Source organism: Sorex fumeus, unplaced genomic scaffold, assembly GCF_029834395.1.
Source record: "Sorex fumeus unplaced genomic scaffold, SorFum_2.1 ptg000048l, whole genome shotgun sequence".
Taxonomy (NCBI): domain Eukaryota; kingdom Metazoa; phylum Chordata; class Mammalia; order Eulipotyphla; family Soricidae; genus Sorex; species Sorex fumeus.
The window spans coordinates 8,529,005-8,547,213 of record NW_026606105.1 but is presented as its reverse complement, the minus strand read 5'-3'; the positions used below and the strand labels follow the sequence as shown (position 1 = coordinate 8,547,213).

Genomic DNA, 18,209 nt, shown 5'->3' with positions numbered 1-18,209 from the left:
AACCCCAGCTTTCCGGTCATATATGCAGGCATCGTTCTTAACTCCAGAAGACCCGAAGTGTCTTCAGTGAAGAAATCATCCGCTAAGTTGGTCTCCGTCTGAAAGTCAAAGAACCAGCATTTTCATTTCTCTTCGGGTATTGAAACTACCTATAAGCAAACTACACCTCAAATTTTTGTCTGCTTCTAATGAATCATTAGAAATGATTCCACAAATCATTAACAGATTTTAAAAAGTAGAGTACTTTTTTGCCTGATTAAAAAAAAAATAAATTCCCAGATCCCCTCAAACTAACTGTTCTACTTTGTTCTGAATTCAACCTCTGTCTTGCCTGTTCTGGGATATAAATTTCAGTGGAGATATTTTTGCATTCAACTCAGCCAGGGTCCCGATAATTCTACCTAAGATACTCTCTCCACCCACCACTTGCTTAGACATGGTACTGAAAGAATGGATTTATTCCCTTTCCAATCCAGCCAGTTTTTTTTTTTTTCAGCAGAAATTCAAGGTTCTGAGGGAAGGGGCTCATTTGTCATTAGTTCCCAAATAATGACCTCAAAGAAGTCTTGGGTCTTCTTCAGGAGGTATTTGAGCTCAGTCAGTTCTAGGAAACTCTTCTTCAAGGCCTGTTGGTTCTGGTTGGCTTCCTGTAACTCTCCTTCCAGTTTTTCTAGAACAGTCTGTGTGGGAGGGGAAAAAAAGAGGTAAGCAGGGCAGAAAATGCTAGGACATTCACCAGGTAAGTAAATATCAGAAGAAAATAGTCAGTGAATCATGATGGAGCTGGCAGCTGAGTAGCCTGTTGACGCAGTACAATGGCAGAGCTATAAACTAGAGCCACGCACACACTGTCCAGAGTTCTGTCTTCAGGTGGGGGGGTTAGGAAGCAGGGGAGAAGAGAAGTTAGCCTCATGAAGGAGTTAAACATTTCCACATCTCAGAATCTACAAGGACTGGTATAAGGCAGATGAAGGGATGTAGGGGCTGTTAAGGAACAGGTATCGGGAGAAGAATGAAGCAGGAGCTGAAGATGGGCTGATGGAGACCCCAGCTGCGGAGGTGAGAAGCTCTCTCCCGGGGGCTGGCATAGAGCACGTGTCTCTTAGGAATGAGGTTTGATCACATGTGCACACAGACACAGACACAGTCACATACATACAGACACACACAGACACTTACACACACAGACACGCACACAGACACACAGACACACAGACACACACAGACACGCACACAGACATATACACGCACAATCACAGACACACACAATCACACATCAGACAATCACACAAACAGACACACAGACACACTCACACACACAGATATGCACACAGACACACACAGACATACACACTCACACACAGACATGCACACAGACACACACAGACATACACACTCACACACAGACATGCACACAGACACACACACAGACACATACACACATGCACACAGACACACACAGAGACACACACTCACACACAGAGACACATACACACAGACAAACACAGACACACACTCACACACACAGATGCACACTTACACTCACACATAGACACACACACTCACTCACACATAGACACACTCACACTCACACACAGACACATACACACACACACAGCCAAACACCAAAATTTCCCCCAGGTATCTATATATCCAAATTTTAATATGACAACATTCAAACTATTTTCTATGGCATTAGCAGCCCACTATCTCTGCTGAAGTATCAAGATTTATACTACTGATTGCCTCAAAAATTTCAAGAATTTTAAGTTATCTTAAAAGAAAAAAAATAAACAGAGATAAGGCTTAACTCAGTGAAATGCTTCTCTCCCTGTTCACCCCATTTAGTGAGCCCCATTTCTTTTGGAAATAAAAAAAATAAAAATAAAAACTGGGACCTGAGAGATAGTACAGTGGGTAAGGCACTTGCCTTGCACGCAACTGACCCTGGTTTCATCCCTGGCACCCCAGAGGGTCTCCCAAGCACCGCCAGGAGTGATCCCTGATCACAGAGCCAGAAGTAAGCCCTGAACATGACTGGGTATGGCTAAAAAACAAAATAACTGGAGGGATGGGTTGCCTCATGCAGAGATGCTCGGGGACCATAGACCGCTGGGGATCAAACCCAGGGCTCTTGCATGCAAATCTTGTGCTCAGCCCTTGAGCTATCACCGCAGCCTCACCTCAACTTTTTATCAAGATGTCCAGAGCTTTCTATGAACTAGTCCACCAACCTCTGGCCTCCTTTCCCCTCCCCCTCTCTAGAAGCTTCTGAAGGCAAAGCCTTACTTCATTTCTCTCCACACAGGCAGATGCTTCATAGTTTTTTTTGTTTAGTTTGGGGACCACATCCAATAGTGCTCAGGGCCTTTTCGTGAGGGGTGTGAGGTATCAAACCCCAATCAGCTGCATGCAAGGCAAGTGCCTTCCCCCACTGTCTTTTCTCTCTCTCATCCAGCACTCCTTGGATTGGGTTGGATTTGGAGGGGAGGGAGGAGGGTTGGGCCACAGTGGGCATTGCTCGGAGGTTACTCCTGGCTCTGCGTTCAGGAATCACTCCTGGCGGAGCTTGGGGGAACATATGGGATGCCACGGATTGAATCTTGGTCAGCCTCATGCAAGACAAGCGCTCTCCCCACTGTTCTTTCACTCCGGGCACCAGTACTTTGTGTTTTATTAAAGGAAGCAGACAGCAAGAGGAGAGAGGTGGGTCCCACCAGCCAGAATGTCCCTCACTAGAGAGCAGTACTGGGGCTCCACACATTGCATACGGTTCTGGGGAGGGGGGCTTGGGGGGGACAGGGGTCCACTTTGACAAGCGGGCAACCAAGAAACGCACTCCAGGTCCTCCATGATGGGGCACAGGCTGGGTGAGTGGCTGCCAGCACCTACCTCCAGGGCGATCATTTCCCTGGGCAGAGGTGTCTGTGGGTACTTCTCAGGTGGCCGGATCACAATTTCATTTTCCATCTCATTTTCCAGAAAACCTGAAACAAGCACATGCCCACAGAGAGTTCAATAAAATAGTCATTCCCCCTTCCTGAAAAGTGGGTCCCAGTCGGAGAGCCGCCCCATCCTCCCCTCACTGCCCTCACCCCATCTCTGGGCTCAGCTGAGAAGCCTGGCCTCTGGGGACATGTGTGTCCTTGCGATTCTGGGTTCTGTGCCCCACAGCCCTGCCAGCCCCCAAGCAAAGAACTGACTTACGGAGAATGCGCTCCAAGGACTCACACCTTCTCACTTCATTCACAAATTTCCTCTGGAAGCTGTTCACGTTCACATTTAACTGGGGGAGAGAACATTTATTGTTGGTGGGAATGCCAATTGTTCCAGCCTTTTTGGGAAAACAATATGAACATTCCTCCCCAAAATAGAAATTGAGCTTCCATATGACCCATCAATACCATTTCTGGAAATATATCCCAGGGATGCAAAAAAAAAAAAAACACAGTAGAAATGACATCTTCCCTTGTATGTTTATTGCAGCATTGTTCACAATAGCCAGAATCTGGAAAAAATCCCTAGTGCCTGAGAACAGATGACTGGTTAAAGAAATTTTGGTACATCTATACAATGGAGTACTATGCAGCTGTTAGAAAAGATGGAGTCATGAAATTTGCCTATAAGTGGATGGAAATGGACACTATCATGCTAAGTGAAATTAGTCAGAAGGAGGGGCTGGAGCAATAGCACAATGGGTAAGGGCATTTGCCTTGCATGCAGCCGACACGGGTTCGATTCCCAGCATTCCATATGGTCCTCCGAGCACTGCCAGGAGTAATTCCTGAGTGCATGAGCCAGGAGTAGACCCTGTGCATCGCTGAGTGTGACCCCCCCAAAAAAAAAGGGTGGGGAATTAGGAATTAGTCAGAAGGAGAGGAACAGACATAAAATGACTGCACACATTTGTGGAATATAAAATAACATAATACGAGACAAACACCTAAGGACAGTAGAGATAAGGGCCAGGAGAATCACTCCACAGTTCGGAAGGCTGCCTCATGTGCTTGCTGGAGGGAAAGGCAATTGGGATAGAGAAGGGACCACTAAGTCATAGAGGGATCAATCAGGATGGGAGATGCGTGCTGAAAGTAGACTAATAAGGACCAAACATTGATGGCCTCTTAGTATCTGCATTGCAAACCATAATGCCCAAAAGCAGAGGTGGCTGCCACAGAGGCAGGAGGTGGGATGGGGTGGGGGTGGTGGCAGAGATACTGGGAACATTGGTGGTGGAAAATGTGCACTGGTGGAAGGATGGGTGCTTGATCACTATGACTGAAACTCGACCATGAAAGCTTTGTAACTATCTCACGTGATTCAATTAAAAGGTAAAAAATAAAGAATAAATAACTGGAGGAGAGATGATAGACTGGGGTGATGGGGGAAGGGGGGGACACACTTCAGGAGTGAGGAGGCAGAGTCCACTCCCAATTTCGCTCCTGGCTTTCCTGGAGGATGTGACTGGAGGAAACTTTAGCCCACACACAGCTCCATGCACAAGCCCAATGCACTGTGGTGGGTCTATTCATTTATTTGATGATGCCTTTAGGATGGGAAGGATTAGGCCACACCCAGTGGTGTTCAGGGCCTATCTGGGGTTCCAGGGATTAAAGCAGGGTCTGCCACATTTAAGCTGTGTCACCTCTCTGGCCTGCACCATGATGGATTTACACTCAACCCCCTCATTCCAAAAGGCTTCCACTTAGACCCCCTTAGTGTTTCTAGAAAATGTCCTCTGACTGCTAATGGGTCCTGATGCTCCATTGTCTTTGCCCTTCACGTGGCCTTGATAGCCACAACCTAGTCCCAACTCAGAGGGGACCTGGGAAATGGCCAAGTGCATGCAGGCATCAAACGCGTCCACACACAGCCCACAACTCGGGATGTGAGGAAGAGTCACCTCCTACCAGGCCCTGTGTGGAGAGCGAGCGGGTCCAGGAACAAGGTCTGACCCTTCTCTGCAAGAGTAATGTTGACCTTGACCTTGGTGAGCAAGTCAAGAGCCCAGTTCTCCCCACTAGATTCTAAAACTCGATGATGATCTCTGAACACTGCCCTAGGTCACGTGGGTAAGCACCACGGGACATGGCCTCGGGCCCAGGGGTCGCCCACTAGCCCCCAGTACTACCCTCCAGAGCATCTGTCCCTCACAGCCTGTCCACAGGGTCCCAGGCTGACTGCCCATGATGTCTGTCCTGGGACCCAGCTCGGTCATCTCGCCTGAGATGACCATGGCCACTCCAAGGCTATGTGGACAGGAAGTACACGCCATGGTCTGCAATGATACAATGCAATGACGTCTACAGATCCATCCAGCAAACAGGGGGCAACTGCATTAGAGTGTCAGACCCTCTGGTGAAGGATGCCCGGATGCAGGAAGAGCATGTTTGCAAGTCATCCGCCCAGTCTCATCGCAAGCCCCATCAGCGCCCGGACCAAAGACTCCCCTGGGGTTCAGTTCGGGCTGGTCTCTCTGGAACCCGGCACCTACGTCTTTGAACTGCACCAGTCCCAGCTCTCCCAGCTCGGCCACGCAGCAGTAGGCGGCCTCCACCTGGAGAAAGAGCTGCGACAAGCACATCTCCTCGCTCCGGAACACAGACGCCATCGCGATCCCGCCTTGGCCTGCAGAAGGAAAGGAGCACTGAGATCACATGGGTGAGTAACATGGGGTGCAGCCTTGGGCCCGGGGGTCACCCGCAGCTCAGCCTGAGACATGTACTCAAGGCTAATTCCCTCTGGGGAAGCCCATGTTCTCTCTTGGACATGTAGTTGTCTGTCTTTGTCTCTGCTGCCATATTTCTTTAAATACAACCACTTTCCTTTTTGAAAATAAAAGGTAAATGTGGGTCAGGGTGGTAGGACAACAGGTAGGGTGATTGTTTTGCACCTGGCCAACCCACGTTTGAACTTCAGCAAACTGAATTGTCCCTAACATCTGCCAGGGGTAATTCCTGGGTGTAGAGCCAAGAGTAATCCCTGAGCATCACCAGGTGCGGCCCCCAAACCAAACCAAACCAAAAAATTATGATTTTTAGACTCATATTATGACAGTATAAAAACACAGGCATTGGGTCAGAGCAATAATACAGTGGGGAGGGCATTTGCCTTGCATGCAGCTGACCCCAGTTTGATCCCTGGCATCCCACATGGTCTCCTGAGCACCGCCAGGAGTAATTCCTGAATGCAGAGCCAGGAGTAACCCCCTGTGCACCTCCAGGTATGACCCCAAAATCAAAATAAATAAATCTTTTTCTTAAAAAATCAATAAAAACACAGGAATTTCATGCATATATTTTCATACGCCTACATTTCGGTTTGGTTTGTTTTGGGGTTGGTTACGCCTGGTGGTGCTCAGAGCTTTCTCCTGCTCTATGCTCAGGAATCACTCCTGGCAGTGCTGGAGGAACCATATAAGGTACCAGAATTTGAAGGCCAGTGGGCTGCTGCAAGACAAGGACCTTACCTGCTGTGCTATCACACCCACTTCTTCATCGACATCCTTAACAATTGTACCACAAATGCAAATGAATACTTCTTTTCTTTTTTTTTTATTAGTGAGACATCATGAGGTACAGTTGTAGACTTACAAATTTTTGTGCTTGGGTTTCAATTATACAATGATCAAATACTGATAAATACCCATCCCTCCACCAGTGCCCATTTCCCACCACCATGGATCCCAGTATTCCTCCCATCCCCCATCCCACCCATTCCATCCTGCCTCTGTGGCAGGGCATTCCCTTTTGTTCTCTCTCTCGTATTGGATCATCAAGATGTTCAATCAACTCAATGAAACAGTCAGACAGATATCCAATAAATTGAAAGAGGACATGAAAGAAACAATCGATCGCACAATCGACAAAATACAGGAAGAGAGCAGAAATTGGAAAGCTACGCACAGAAATGGCACGAATCAAAGATTCCATAGATGAAATAAAAAACTCAGTCTGTGCCCTCAAAAATAGAATGACCACGGCAGAGGAAACAATCAGTGAGCTGGAAGTACTTCTTTTCTTGCAAGCAATGGTTTCAATATCTATCACAGTCCATATCATTCATGCCCAGGACCCCAAATTTCCACCACTATATACCACTAGATAAATGTGGCATATATGAAAATCATTAATGCACAATAATACCGCATAGGAAAGGACGAGAAATAGCTCTCCACTAAATACCCACTAACAGGAATGAGCATGGGGGGGAATTAAATTAATACAACTGAGCCCTGGGCTGGAGAGATAGAATAGTGGGCAAGATGCTTGCCTTGCACAAGGTAGACCCCAGTTTGAATACCCAGCACCCCACATGATCCCCCAAGCACCACTAGGAGTGATTCCTGAGTGCAGAGTCAGGAGCTAGCCAGGAGCACCACCAGGTGTAAAGCTCAAAACCAAAAAAAAAAAAAACAGACAAAGTCAAGACGAACAAACAAAAAATACACCTGTGATCGATTAAATTGTGAACACCTTATACTGGGAAAAGGACCATCTTGGATTCACTGAAAGACCCTTAGAAGGTCCCACAGGGGCTGAAGCTATACAAGACCCCACAGGGGCTACAGCTATAGACCCCACGGGGATTGCAGCTATCAAAGGCCCCACAGAGGTTGGTAGGGCATTGGCCTTGCAAGGCCAACCAGGCTCTATCCCGCTCACCCCATATAGTCCCCTGAGCACCTCCAGGAGTGATCAGAGCACAGAGTAAGCCCTGAGCACCACTGGGTGTGGCCCCCCAAAATAAAGGCCCCACAAACTGGACTCCCCAAAGCCCAACCTGACGGAGCTTGTCGGATGGGTCCCTGCCACGCCGCTGGCCACAACCACAGAAGACCCACACCTGGGACTCAGGACCACAACAGCCCCGCAGCCCCAGGGACAAGCCTCAACTCCCCTCTGCTGTCTCGCTCTGCACGGCTTGGCGCGGATTGTCTTCAGCCCATCACTGCCCCGTCCACGCTGCCCTCCCCAGGACTCACACCCAGCCCCTGCGTCACCCCTTCCAGTCCTTCCCTCCCCCAGAATTTTCTCCTGTGAACTCCACAACAGGATCCTTAACTCATGGGAGTCTGGCCCCCCCCAGACCCGCCAACCCCCACCCAGGTGCAGTTACAGCCTCGGCCAGTGTGACTGACCAGACCCTGTGTGGTCAGCTCTGGGCTGTGCTGTCCCTGGGTACCAGTCCAGCTCACCTGCCAAGCAAGGGCTCAGAATCCACTTGCCAGCTCCGGACGAGAGGCTGGAAGCCTCCCTTCCCCCAGAGGCGTCCTCTGATCTCCAGGTCACCTTCTGCCGGCCTCCTTCAGCCCTAACTGTTCACGCGGGCCTCTGAGCAATACGGCTGCTCTCCCCTAGAAGGGAATCCAGCCCTAGGCACTGCGCACTCCCCAAATTTCCTGACCCGGTTTGGTCTGATGGGTCCTGGCAGGGACGGGAGACGCTAAGAGCCCTGGGGGCCCGCTGACAAGTGGCAGCCGGGCAGGACCGGCCTGGCCAGGGACTCGGCGCCGTTTCTGGTCCCCGGCGCCCGCAGAGCCCAGAGGACTGTTGTATCAACACGGCCCGGCCTGGGTGACAGCCTGGAACCTGCCGGGCCGGCCAGCCCTGTTCAAACCCCCTGGCCTCCCTCCCCGCCCCACTGTGTCCTCAGCCACGACCTTGGGGCCCCACCCGGCAGCAGGAGTCTCCTGGGGGAAGGTGATTCACCCTCCTGCCCCCCAGCCTGTGTCTCCCAGGGTTTGGAAAGAGGGTTGCCTGACACCCTGGAAGCATCCCAGATGATCTGCCAGGGTACTGGGCCCAGCCAAGTGTTCTTCAAGATACCCGGGGCACTGACAGGGAGGGAGACAGAGGTAACCCCCACTCTCCCTGCAACCATGGGTCCAGCGGTTATGTTCAGAAACGCTCCACACCTGGGGATGGAGCAATAGCACAGTGAGTAGGGCATTTGCCTTGCATGTGTGTGGCCGATCCAGCTTCCGTTCCCAGCATCCCATATTGTCCCCCAAGAGTACTGCCAGGAGTAATTCCTGAGTGCAGAGTCAGAAGTAACCCCTGAGCATTGCCAGGTGTGACCCAAAAAGGAACAAAAAACAAAAAACAACAAAACCAGAAACGCTCCGCAGCCAGTCAACAGGAGGACTCTTAGAATGGCCCAGCGTGTCTTGCCATCGGAGTTAGATCCCGAGCACCCTGTATGGTCCCCCGAGTCTCGCCAGGGGTCATCCCTGAGTGCAGAGCCAGGAGGAGGCCCTGAGCACCGCCGGCTGTGTCCCCCAGGCTGCCTCGAACTGACCAGTGGCTAAAATGCAGGGACCATGGACACAGTGTGGAGAGGTGGGACCTCCTTTTATGCCCCACGGCCTGGCTTCCCCGGAGATGCCCAGCAGGTGAAGCCTGGTCCCTGGGCTGCCTGCCCAGAGGGTCTGCCTGCCCCCCGCTGCTGAGTCTTGCCAGAGTTGTTTCTTCAGCAGGGTGGCAGACTCCCCCCCCACCCACTGTCACTGTCACTGTCCTCCCGCTGTTCATTGATTTGCTTGAGCAGGCCCAGTACCATTGTGAGACTTGTTGTTACTGTGTTTGGCATATCGAATACGTCATGGGGAGCTTGCCAGGATTTGCCATGCGGGCGAGATACTCTCGGTAGCTTGCCGGGCTCTCCGAGAGGGGCGGAAGAATCGAACTCGGGTCAGCCCATTTGGCTGCATACAAGGCAAACACCCTACCCGCTGTGCTATTGCTCCAGTAGACTCCCCCCACCCACAAATACACATATACCCTCAGGGCACCCATAAACTATGCCCTAGAACCATCCATGTGGTGGGCTTTCTGGTTTCGTTGGACGTTTTTAAGGAGGAAAATAAGATAAAGAACCCCCAGGCTCATACCACTTACCTTTCTCAGTTTCTCAGTTGAATTTTTGTGGGATTTTGTTGTAGTTGTTGTTGTTGTTGTTGTTGGACTTTGGTTTTGATTTTCGGGTTTGGGTTTGGGGGCTCCACCTGGCGATGATCTGGGCTCTTCACTCAAGGCTCACTCCTGGTGAGGGTCAAGAGACAGTAGGGGGTGCTGGAGATCAAACCAGGTTGACAGGCTCTCTCTAAAGCTAGTCCTTCCTTTGTTGCTGCTACGTCCTGGGGCGGCACCTTCACTGTAGACTCAGGTCACACTTGCCATGGAGGGATAGAACTTAGGGATTCGAGGTGGGTGGCACTCACCCCCACTAAGTCACATCCCTGGACACAACCTCTGCTGAATTTTGTGCCATCTCAATGTCCACTATTTCTCCTGTCCATACACCTCAGATTATCGAGAGCAAATTCTATGTGTCCTGTTCTTTCGAAACATTGCTCTAGGCACCTCTCGAAGATAAGATACCACTCCTACAGATAGCTCTCCTATAGATTGCCCAGATAATTATTATGACGCCCTCATCACTGAAATTCAACCGTGATCCTTTAATATCAAACATCTCAACAGAGTCCAAAGAGCCACATTTTCTGAGATTTGCCTTTTTCATAAGTCATTCTGGTACATGATCGAATTGGAACTACTACTTTGGGAAATACAGGGTAAAGGTTAGCTTGAGGGCCAGAGAGATAATATGGGGGTAAAGGTACTTGCCTGGAATGAGGCTGATTCCGGTTTGATCTCTGGCACCATATATGGTCCCTGACCAGGAGTGAGCCCTGAGTGCAGAGCCAGGCGTAAGCCCTGAACCCCACTGAGTGAGTCCCCAAAACAAAAAACAGAACATAAGCCAAACTTTAATCAATGTTTTTGTCTGTTCAATTAATATTTATCAAACACCCACTGTGTGTCCTTTCTGCTGGACTCTGAGAGTAGAACCAAACTTTCCCCTCCTCAAGCAAATGTGCATGGGGAAGGTCAACCAACAGAGAAGAAATGAGCAAGATAGTGAGGCAGGGGCTGGAGCAATAGCACAGTGAGTAGGGCGTTTGCCTTGCACGCGGCCGACCTGGGTTCAATTCCCAGCATCCCATATGGTCCCCAAGCACCACCAGGAGTAATTCCTCAGTGTATGAGTCAGGAGTAACCCCTGTGCGTTGCCAGGTGTGACCCAAAAACCCAAAAAAAAAAAAAAAAGTGAGGCAATGAACAGCACAATCGTAGGGGCAGGGAACCTGTGCCCTGCCAAGGGCTATTTGAGTACGTATAATGTCCTCTATGGGACTTGCAGTCCAACAGACGGACTGAGAAGCTGACAAGATGCATTCCAGTCTACCCCATCTTGCACCACGGCCAGACCACAAGGTTTCAAGGGCCTTATCGGCCCACAGCCAGACATTCCCCACCCCTGCTCTAGAGAAACTTAGAGAGGCAATTCAGAGAAGTGGTCAGGGAAGGTGCTCTCAGAACTCAGCATTTGCAGAGCCAGAGAGACAGCTCCTTGGCAGGAGGTCCAGATCCATGCCTACATGGACCCCTGAGCACTGACCGGTGCGCCCCCCCCCCCACCGAAACCAAAAGAGAGAACAGAAGAAGGAAGGAAGGAAGGAAGGAAGGAAGGAAGGAAGGAAGGAAGGAAGGAAGAGAGCTCAGCGAGAATATAGCAAGGAACTAGAAACGCTGAGAAAGTTGAGATTTAAAATGACATCAAACTATACACATTCTTTGTATGTTATTGAGTTTCCTGGGCTCGATCTTACACCAGATGTAAGCAATGAGGGAAATTGTGTGCATCTAGAAATGAAAGATCTGTAAATTTTGACACCTAAACCCATACCAATGCAGCCTCAAATTAAAAAATTTAAAACAGGGGCTGGAGCAAGATAGCACAGTGGTAGGGTGTTTGCCTTGCACACGGCCAACCTGGGTTCGATACCCAGCATTCCATATGGTCCCCTGAGCACCACCAGGAGTAATTCCTGAATGCAAAGCTAGGAGTAACTCCTGTGCATTGCCGGGTGTGACCCAAAAAGCAAAAAAAAAAAAGAAAAAATGTCAACAGAAGTAACGATAACTTGTGTCTGGGAGTAATTCTAGAGTAGAAGATGACAGAGGAAATTTCCAGGAGTTTTAAATTCTAGAGCGAATTGAATTGATCCAAAGTATTTTAGTGGTTAATGGAAAATTCTTTAATGATCTTAAGAAAAAATGTCCTCCAGGCAGGGCTCAGTTCCCTCAGAGCAAAACAAAGATACTGAACTACACCAGAAATTTTAAATGATTTATGTGCTATACATACATGTGTATATATATGTGTGTTTATATATATGTGTATATATATATACACATATGTACATATGTACATACGTCACATAATATGTATGATATGAAAGCCTTGTGTACTGCAGGGTGTGGCCCGGAGTGTGTGTGTGTGTGTGTGTGTGTGTGTGTGTGTATTTGATTATATGGTCACACCTGTTGGAACTCAGGGGATACTCCTGCTCTATTTTGAGGGGGGTTCACCCCTGGGAATGTTCAGGGGACCATGAGTTTTCAAGGACCCAGTCTGGGGCCTCTTGCCGGCAAGCCTACGCTCGGCTCCATACTGATAGTTTCCTAACTGGCACACAGACCTCTACAGATTTTTTCAGAGCCTCTTTCTGAGGCTATTTTTTAGAGGAGGAAAAGGAAGGGTTAAAATGTGCTGCTTTGAAGGAGAGAGAGAACACAGGGGATTGCCACAGAGGGGGGGGGGGGAGATGGGGGGGGGAGGGATATTATCCATGGTGGTGGAAAATGGGCACTGGTGGAGGGATGGGTATCTGATCATTGTATAATTGAAACCCAACCACAAAAAATTGTAAATCTACAACTGTAAAAAAATAAAATAAAGGGAAAAAATTTAAAAAAAGATGTGCTGCTTTATCCCAAGTCACACCTACCTTCACCTGTCACATTTCTGCATGATTTTTTTTGTTTGAACTATTTTTTTTTTATTTCCCCCTGTAAACGATATTTGAAAACCACAGAGAAAAGCCAAAAAAGCAATTATTCTCAATGCTGCACAAAGAAAGGACTCGTAAAGTTCAGGAGAGCAAGTTGGTCTAGCAGAAAGGAATCTGAAATAATTCACCGAGACTTGGGAGCCCCCTCGGGTTGGTTGTAAGTGGTGAGGAGAATAAAGCAGCCTTTCGAGATGCCCAATGCTGCGTTTTTCAGTGGTTCACTTTGGGTGAGGAGCAGGTACAATTTTATTCTTTCAAATCGCAAATCCTTTTTGGCTTCATTTCCTGTTTGGTTTGGTTTGGGGGCAGGGGGCGCTCTGCATGCAAAGCCTGCGCTCTGCCTGCTTGACCATCTCCCCAGCCTCCAATTGCGAAACTTTGGGAGGGAAATCTTAAGACTTCAGAAACAGTATAAAAGCTTCATATTCAATTGCTGATTCTGAGAACGACATGCCACAGAGATGCCTCCAGACCCCCATGCCAGGCTGTCTTCATCTGGCTGGGGCAACTCGAAGGGGATGGGTGAGTTTCCTTCCCCACCCCAACAGAGCCCCGGCAGCCAAAAACCTCCAGAACTTAATTGGAGCCATGTTCACAGCCACTCTCCACGGGCTCAGACGAGCCTCACCTCTGAGGGGATCTGCTGTATAATCATATTCTAAATTTTAGAATTCCTGGAGCATGCGGCTGTAAATGCCGCCTGATGACTCATACTCCTCATCACTGAGATACCAAGAGTAGCACACACTGGGGCTGGAGCGATAATACAGCAGGTAGGGTGTTTGCGTTGCACATGGCTGACCAAGGTTCGATCCTCGGCATCCCATTTGGTCCCCCAGCACCACCAAGAGTTAATTCCTGAGTACAGAGCCAGGAGTAACCCCTGAGCATCACTGTGTGTGACCCAAAAAAGAGTAGCACACAACATTTGATGGGGGGTAACTAACATGTTAGTAATCTCCTATACAAGGGCTTAAATGACTCCAGGATGAAATGCAACAATCTTCACACACTTTCCTCTAAGGAAATTTTATTAGACCCTTTTTAGTGGATTATTCATAAGCAGCAATACAAAATTAATTATTTTGGTTCTGCTTTGGAGGGCACAGTTTGGGGTATAGGGTGGAAGCATTCGAAATATGGTAGTGGGAAGGTGCAATGGTGGTGGGATTGGTGTTCGAATATTAAATGCAATGAATTATTGTGAACAACTATAAGAATAAAATAAAATTTTAAAAAATGAAATTGCTGATTTCGTCAACTATAATATCTGCATGGAGGTACGGAGTGCAGATATTAAACAGCGCCTGACGGGGTGTGGTGAGAAGGAATCCTCTCTCGCTGTGGCGGGGACTGCATCTGGTTCAGCCTCTATGGAGAGCAACATGGATTCTATCCCAGCATCCCAAATGGGGCCCCAGCATCACCCAGAGCAATTCCTGAATGAGGAGTCAGGTGTGAGCCCTGAGCATTGTTTTTGGGTGTGACCTCAAAACAAAACAAAATTAAACAAACAGCACCTGGGGCCTGCAGTGTGCTGTGGTATGCAGGGAAAGGCCCTGCGTGCTGGAGGGCCAAGGTATGTGTGTGTGATGACCCCTGATCCCGTGGAGTCCAGGAGGAAGTAGGACTGGATAATCCGAATGCCCACAGTTCAGATATAGGTAAAACTGACCAAGGGTTAATTAAGACACAAGAGAGGTGGGAGAGACAGGACAGAGGTTAGGGTTCTATTGCATGCGGCCACTCCTGCTTCCATCCCCAGCACCACAATTCCCCCCAAACATTGCTGGGTGTGGCTCTAGAGGCCCCCAAGCACTTCTAGGGTGGCCCAAGCACTGACAGCTCAGTGGTTAACACACACACACACACACACACACACACACACACACACAAATAAATTTACAAAACCACAAAAAAATCAATCCTATTAGGATGCATGTAATTATTTGTTCATGTCATATGGGGAAAGTGAGGAAGAGGCAGACTGTTCAAGATATTTCAACTAGTAAGTGGTAAAGGGGAAAGGGGGACCCGGAGTCAGTGCTCAGCTCTCAGGAAGCAAATCAATGAGTTGGCACAGATGGTCTGGCAGGCACCCACAGGACAGAACTCAGTTCCCTGGGTCCCTGGGTGCCCCCTTGACAGTGCCCAGGGTCAGGGAGGCATTTGGGGGGAGTTAACGGGCTGAAAGGGCAAATACAGTGAGGGAAGCAGCATGAGGGAAGAGGTGGGGGCATGGGGGAGAGGTAAGCGAGACCTAATTCAGGAGCTCACAGATCGTGGGGGGCCGGGAGATGGCTCAGGGGCGAAGGCACCCGCCTGGCAAGTCTGGCATGAAGAGGTCAAGGCCTTCGTCCTCTGCAGACACAGCACAGTGCTCACAGCTCCAGAGACTCACTCTGCATGTGGGAGGCCCCGAGTTCAACCTCTGGCACCGCAAATATAAACAGAAAGCAGTGCGCAGAGCTCTTGACCTGTTTAGGTGTTTCGTTGTTGTCAAAAGAGCATTTTCACACCACAGAGATTGGCACAGATCCAAAAGAACAAGGGCAACCAGTGCTGGTGTGTATGTGGGGAGAAATTCATTGATGGTGGGAATGCCAACTGGTCCAGCCTTTTTGGGAAAACAATATGGACATTCTTCAAAAAACTAGAAACTGAGCTCCCATTTGGCCCTTTCACTTCTGGGAATATATCGTGGGGTGCAAAAAAGCACAGTAGAAATGACATCTGCACTTCTATGTTCATTGCAGTACTGTTCACAATCGCCAGAATCTGGAAACAACCCTAGTGTCTGAGAACAGACAAACGGATAAAGAAACTATGGCACATCTACACAATGGAATACGATACAGCTGTTAGGAAAAATGAATTCATGAAATTTGCCTATAAATGGCTGGCCGTGGAGAGTATTATGCTGAGTGAAACAAGTCAGTAGAAGAGGGACAGATATAGACTATATATATATATATATATATAAACACTATTCAGGTCTCCCAAAGAAGAATAGAAAGAGCTATGCTTGGAATATCACGTTTCACTCAAATGAGAGAAAGAATCTGGAGTTCCGACATCCATCGACGATCAAGAATCAGGGACGCTGTCTCATTTGCCAAGGTGTCGAAAATCAGATGGGCTGGTCACGTAATGAGATTTAAAGACGACCGCTGGACTAGAGCTGTTACCGACTGGATTCCACGGGATGTCAAAAGACCGCGTGGCCGCCCACCTACCAGATGGTCAGACTTCTTCGTCAAGATCATGAACGATCGGTTTGAGGCCCTTCATGTTCCCGGAGTGAACAGATGCCATTGGGCTACACTAGCACGCGACAGGGACAAATGGAGATGTTACTGGCGCCCGCTCGAGCAAATCGACGACTAACGGGAAGTTAAGTGATTAAGTGATTATATATATATATATATATATATATATATATATATATATATGAGCCCGGCAAGCTACCGAGAGTATTGGATATGCCAGACACAGTAACAACAAAGTCTCCAATGGAGACGTTACTGGGCCCGCTCGAGCAACTCGACGATCAACGGGAGGGCCTTTACCTTTACCTTTATATATATGGGCTGGAGCGATAGCACAGCGGTAGGGCGTTTGCCTTGCACGCAGCCAACATGGCCGACCCGAGTTCGATTCCTCTGCCCCTCTCAGAGAGCCCAGCAAGCTACTGAGAGTATCTCGCCTGCATGGAAGAGCCTGGCAAGCTACCCATTATGTATTCGATATGCCAAACACAGTAACAACAAAGTCTCCAATGGAGACGTTACTGGGCCCGCTCGAGCAAATCGATGAACAACGGGAGGACAGTGATACAGTGATATATATATCAGCTCCCTGGTCCCTGGGTACATCATGACTGAGCCCTGGGCTAAGGAGACTAATATCCATGGTCAGGGACAACAGGGGCCAGGAGGACTGGCCAATGGTTGGAGTCAACCACAAGTGTGTGGGGGCAAAGGGTAGCTAAGATAGAGAAGGAAACGCTTGACAATAAAAGCTGGAAATGATTACGTTGGATAAGAACTGAGTGTTAAAAGTAGGCAAAGGGATATTCCTGATAACCTTTCAGTATCTGTATTGCAAACCACAATGCCCAAAAGGAAGAGAAAGAGAGACAGAGAGACAGAGACAGAGACAAAGAGACAGAGAGAGAAAGAAAGAGAAGAAAAGAATCTGCCATAAAGGCAGGCTGGGAGTGGGGGGTTGGGGGTGATGGGAGGAAACCTGGGGACACTGATGCTGGGAAATGTACACTGGTAGAGGGATGGGTGTTGGAACACTGTAGGACTTAAACTTAATCATGAACAGCTTTGTGAGGGTATTTCTCACAATTCACTGTATCACTGTCCTCCCGTTGTTCATCAATTTGCTCGAGCGGGCCCAGTAACATCTCCATTGGAGACTTTGTTGTTACTGTGTTTGGCATATCGAATGCATAATGGGTAGCTTGCCAGGCTCTGCTGTGCGGGCGAGATACTCTCAGTAGCTTGCTGGGCTCTCCGAGAGGGGTGGAGGAATCGAACTCAGGTCGGCCAAGTTGGCTGCGTGCAAGGCAAACGCCCTACCACTGTGCTATCGCTCCAGCCCACAATTATTCAACTTAAAAAATCTTTTTAAATAATTTTTTTTTTTTTTGCTTTTTGGGTCACACCCGGCAGTGCACAGGGGTTACTCCTGGTTCTGTATTCAGGAATTACTCCTGGCGGTGCTTGGGGGAACCATATGGGATGCTGGGAATCGAACCCAGGTCGGCCCCATGCGAGGCAGACGCCCTACTCGCTGTGCTATTGCTCCAGCCCCTAAATTAAAAATTTTTTAAAGAAAAAAATCTTTAGGGGCTGGAGTGACAGTACAGCAGGTAGGTTGTTTGTCTTGCACGTGGCCGACCCGGGTTCGATTCCCAGCATCCCATATGGTCCCCTGAGCACCGCCAGGAGTAATTCCTGAGTGCAAAGCCAGGAGCAACTCCTGTGCATCGCCAGGTGTGACCCAAAAAAGAAAAAAAAAAGAAATATTTTTTAAAAAAGACATTTTAACTTGGTTTGGTTTGTTGGTTCTGGGGCCAGCGGTGCTCAGTGCTTACTCCTGGTTCTGTGCTCAGGGATCACTCCTGGCAGAGTTGAGGGGACCGTGTGTGGTGCTAGATCAGACCTGGGTCAGCTTCATGAGAGGCAAGTGCCCTTCTGCTGTACTAACTCTCCAGCCCCCAGGAGCATTTTTACTTGAAAGAACAGCTGACAAACTATCGTTATTCATACTTCAGTAT

At 48.8% G+C, this 18,209-nt stretch overlaps 1 protein-coding gene across 1 annotated transcript in view; it reads right to left on the bottom strand.

Annotated features, from left to right (window-relative positions):
• The window catches only part of ATP6V0A4 (ATPase H+ transporting V0 subunit a4), a 54,214-nt gene extending 48,603 nt beyond the window's left edge, over positions 1-5,611 (bottom strand). The window contains exons 1-5 of the mRNA XM_056123982.1: positions 5,495-5,611; positions 3,208-3,286; positions 2,893-2,987; positions 555-680; positions 4-98 (exon numbers count right to left, since the gene is read on the bottom strand). Coding sequence (XP_055979957.1) covers positions 4-98; positions 555-680; positions 2,893-2,987; positions 3,208-3,286; positions 5,495-5,611 — 512 coding nt within the window. The remainder of the gene's footprint in view (positions 1-3; positions 99-554; positions 681-2,892; positions 2,988-3,207; positions 3,287-5,494) is intronic.
• Between the last annotated feature and the right edge of the window lie 12,598 nt (positions 5,612-18,209).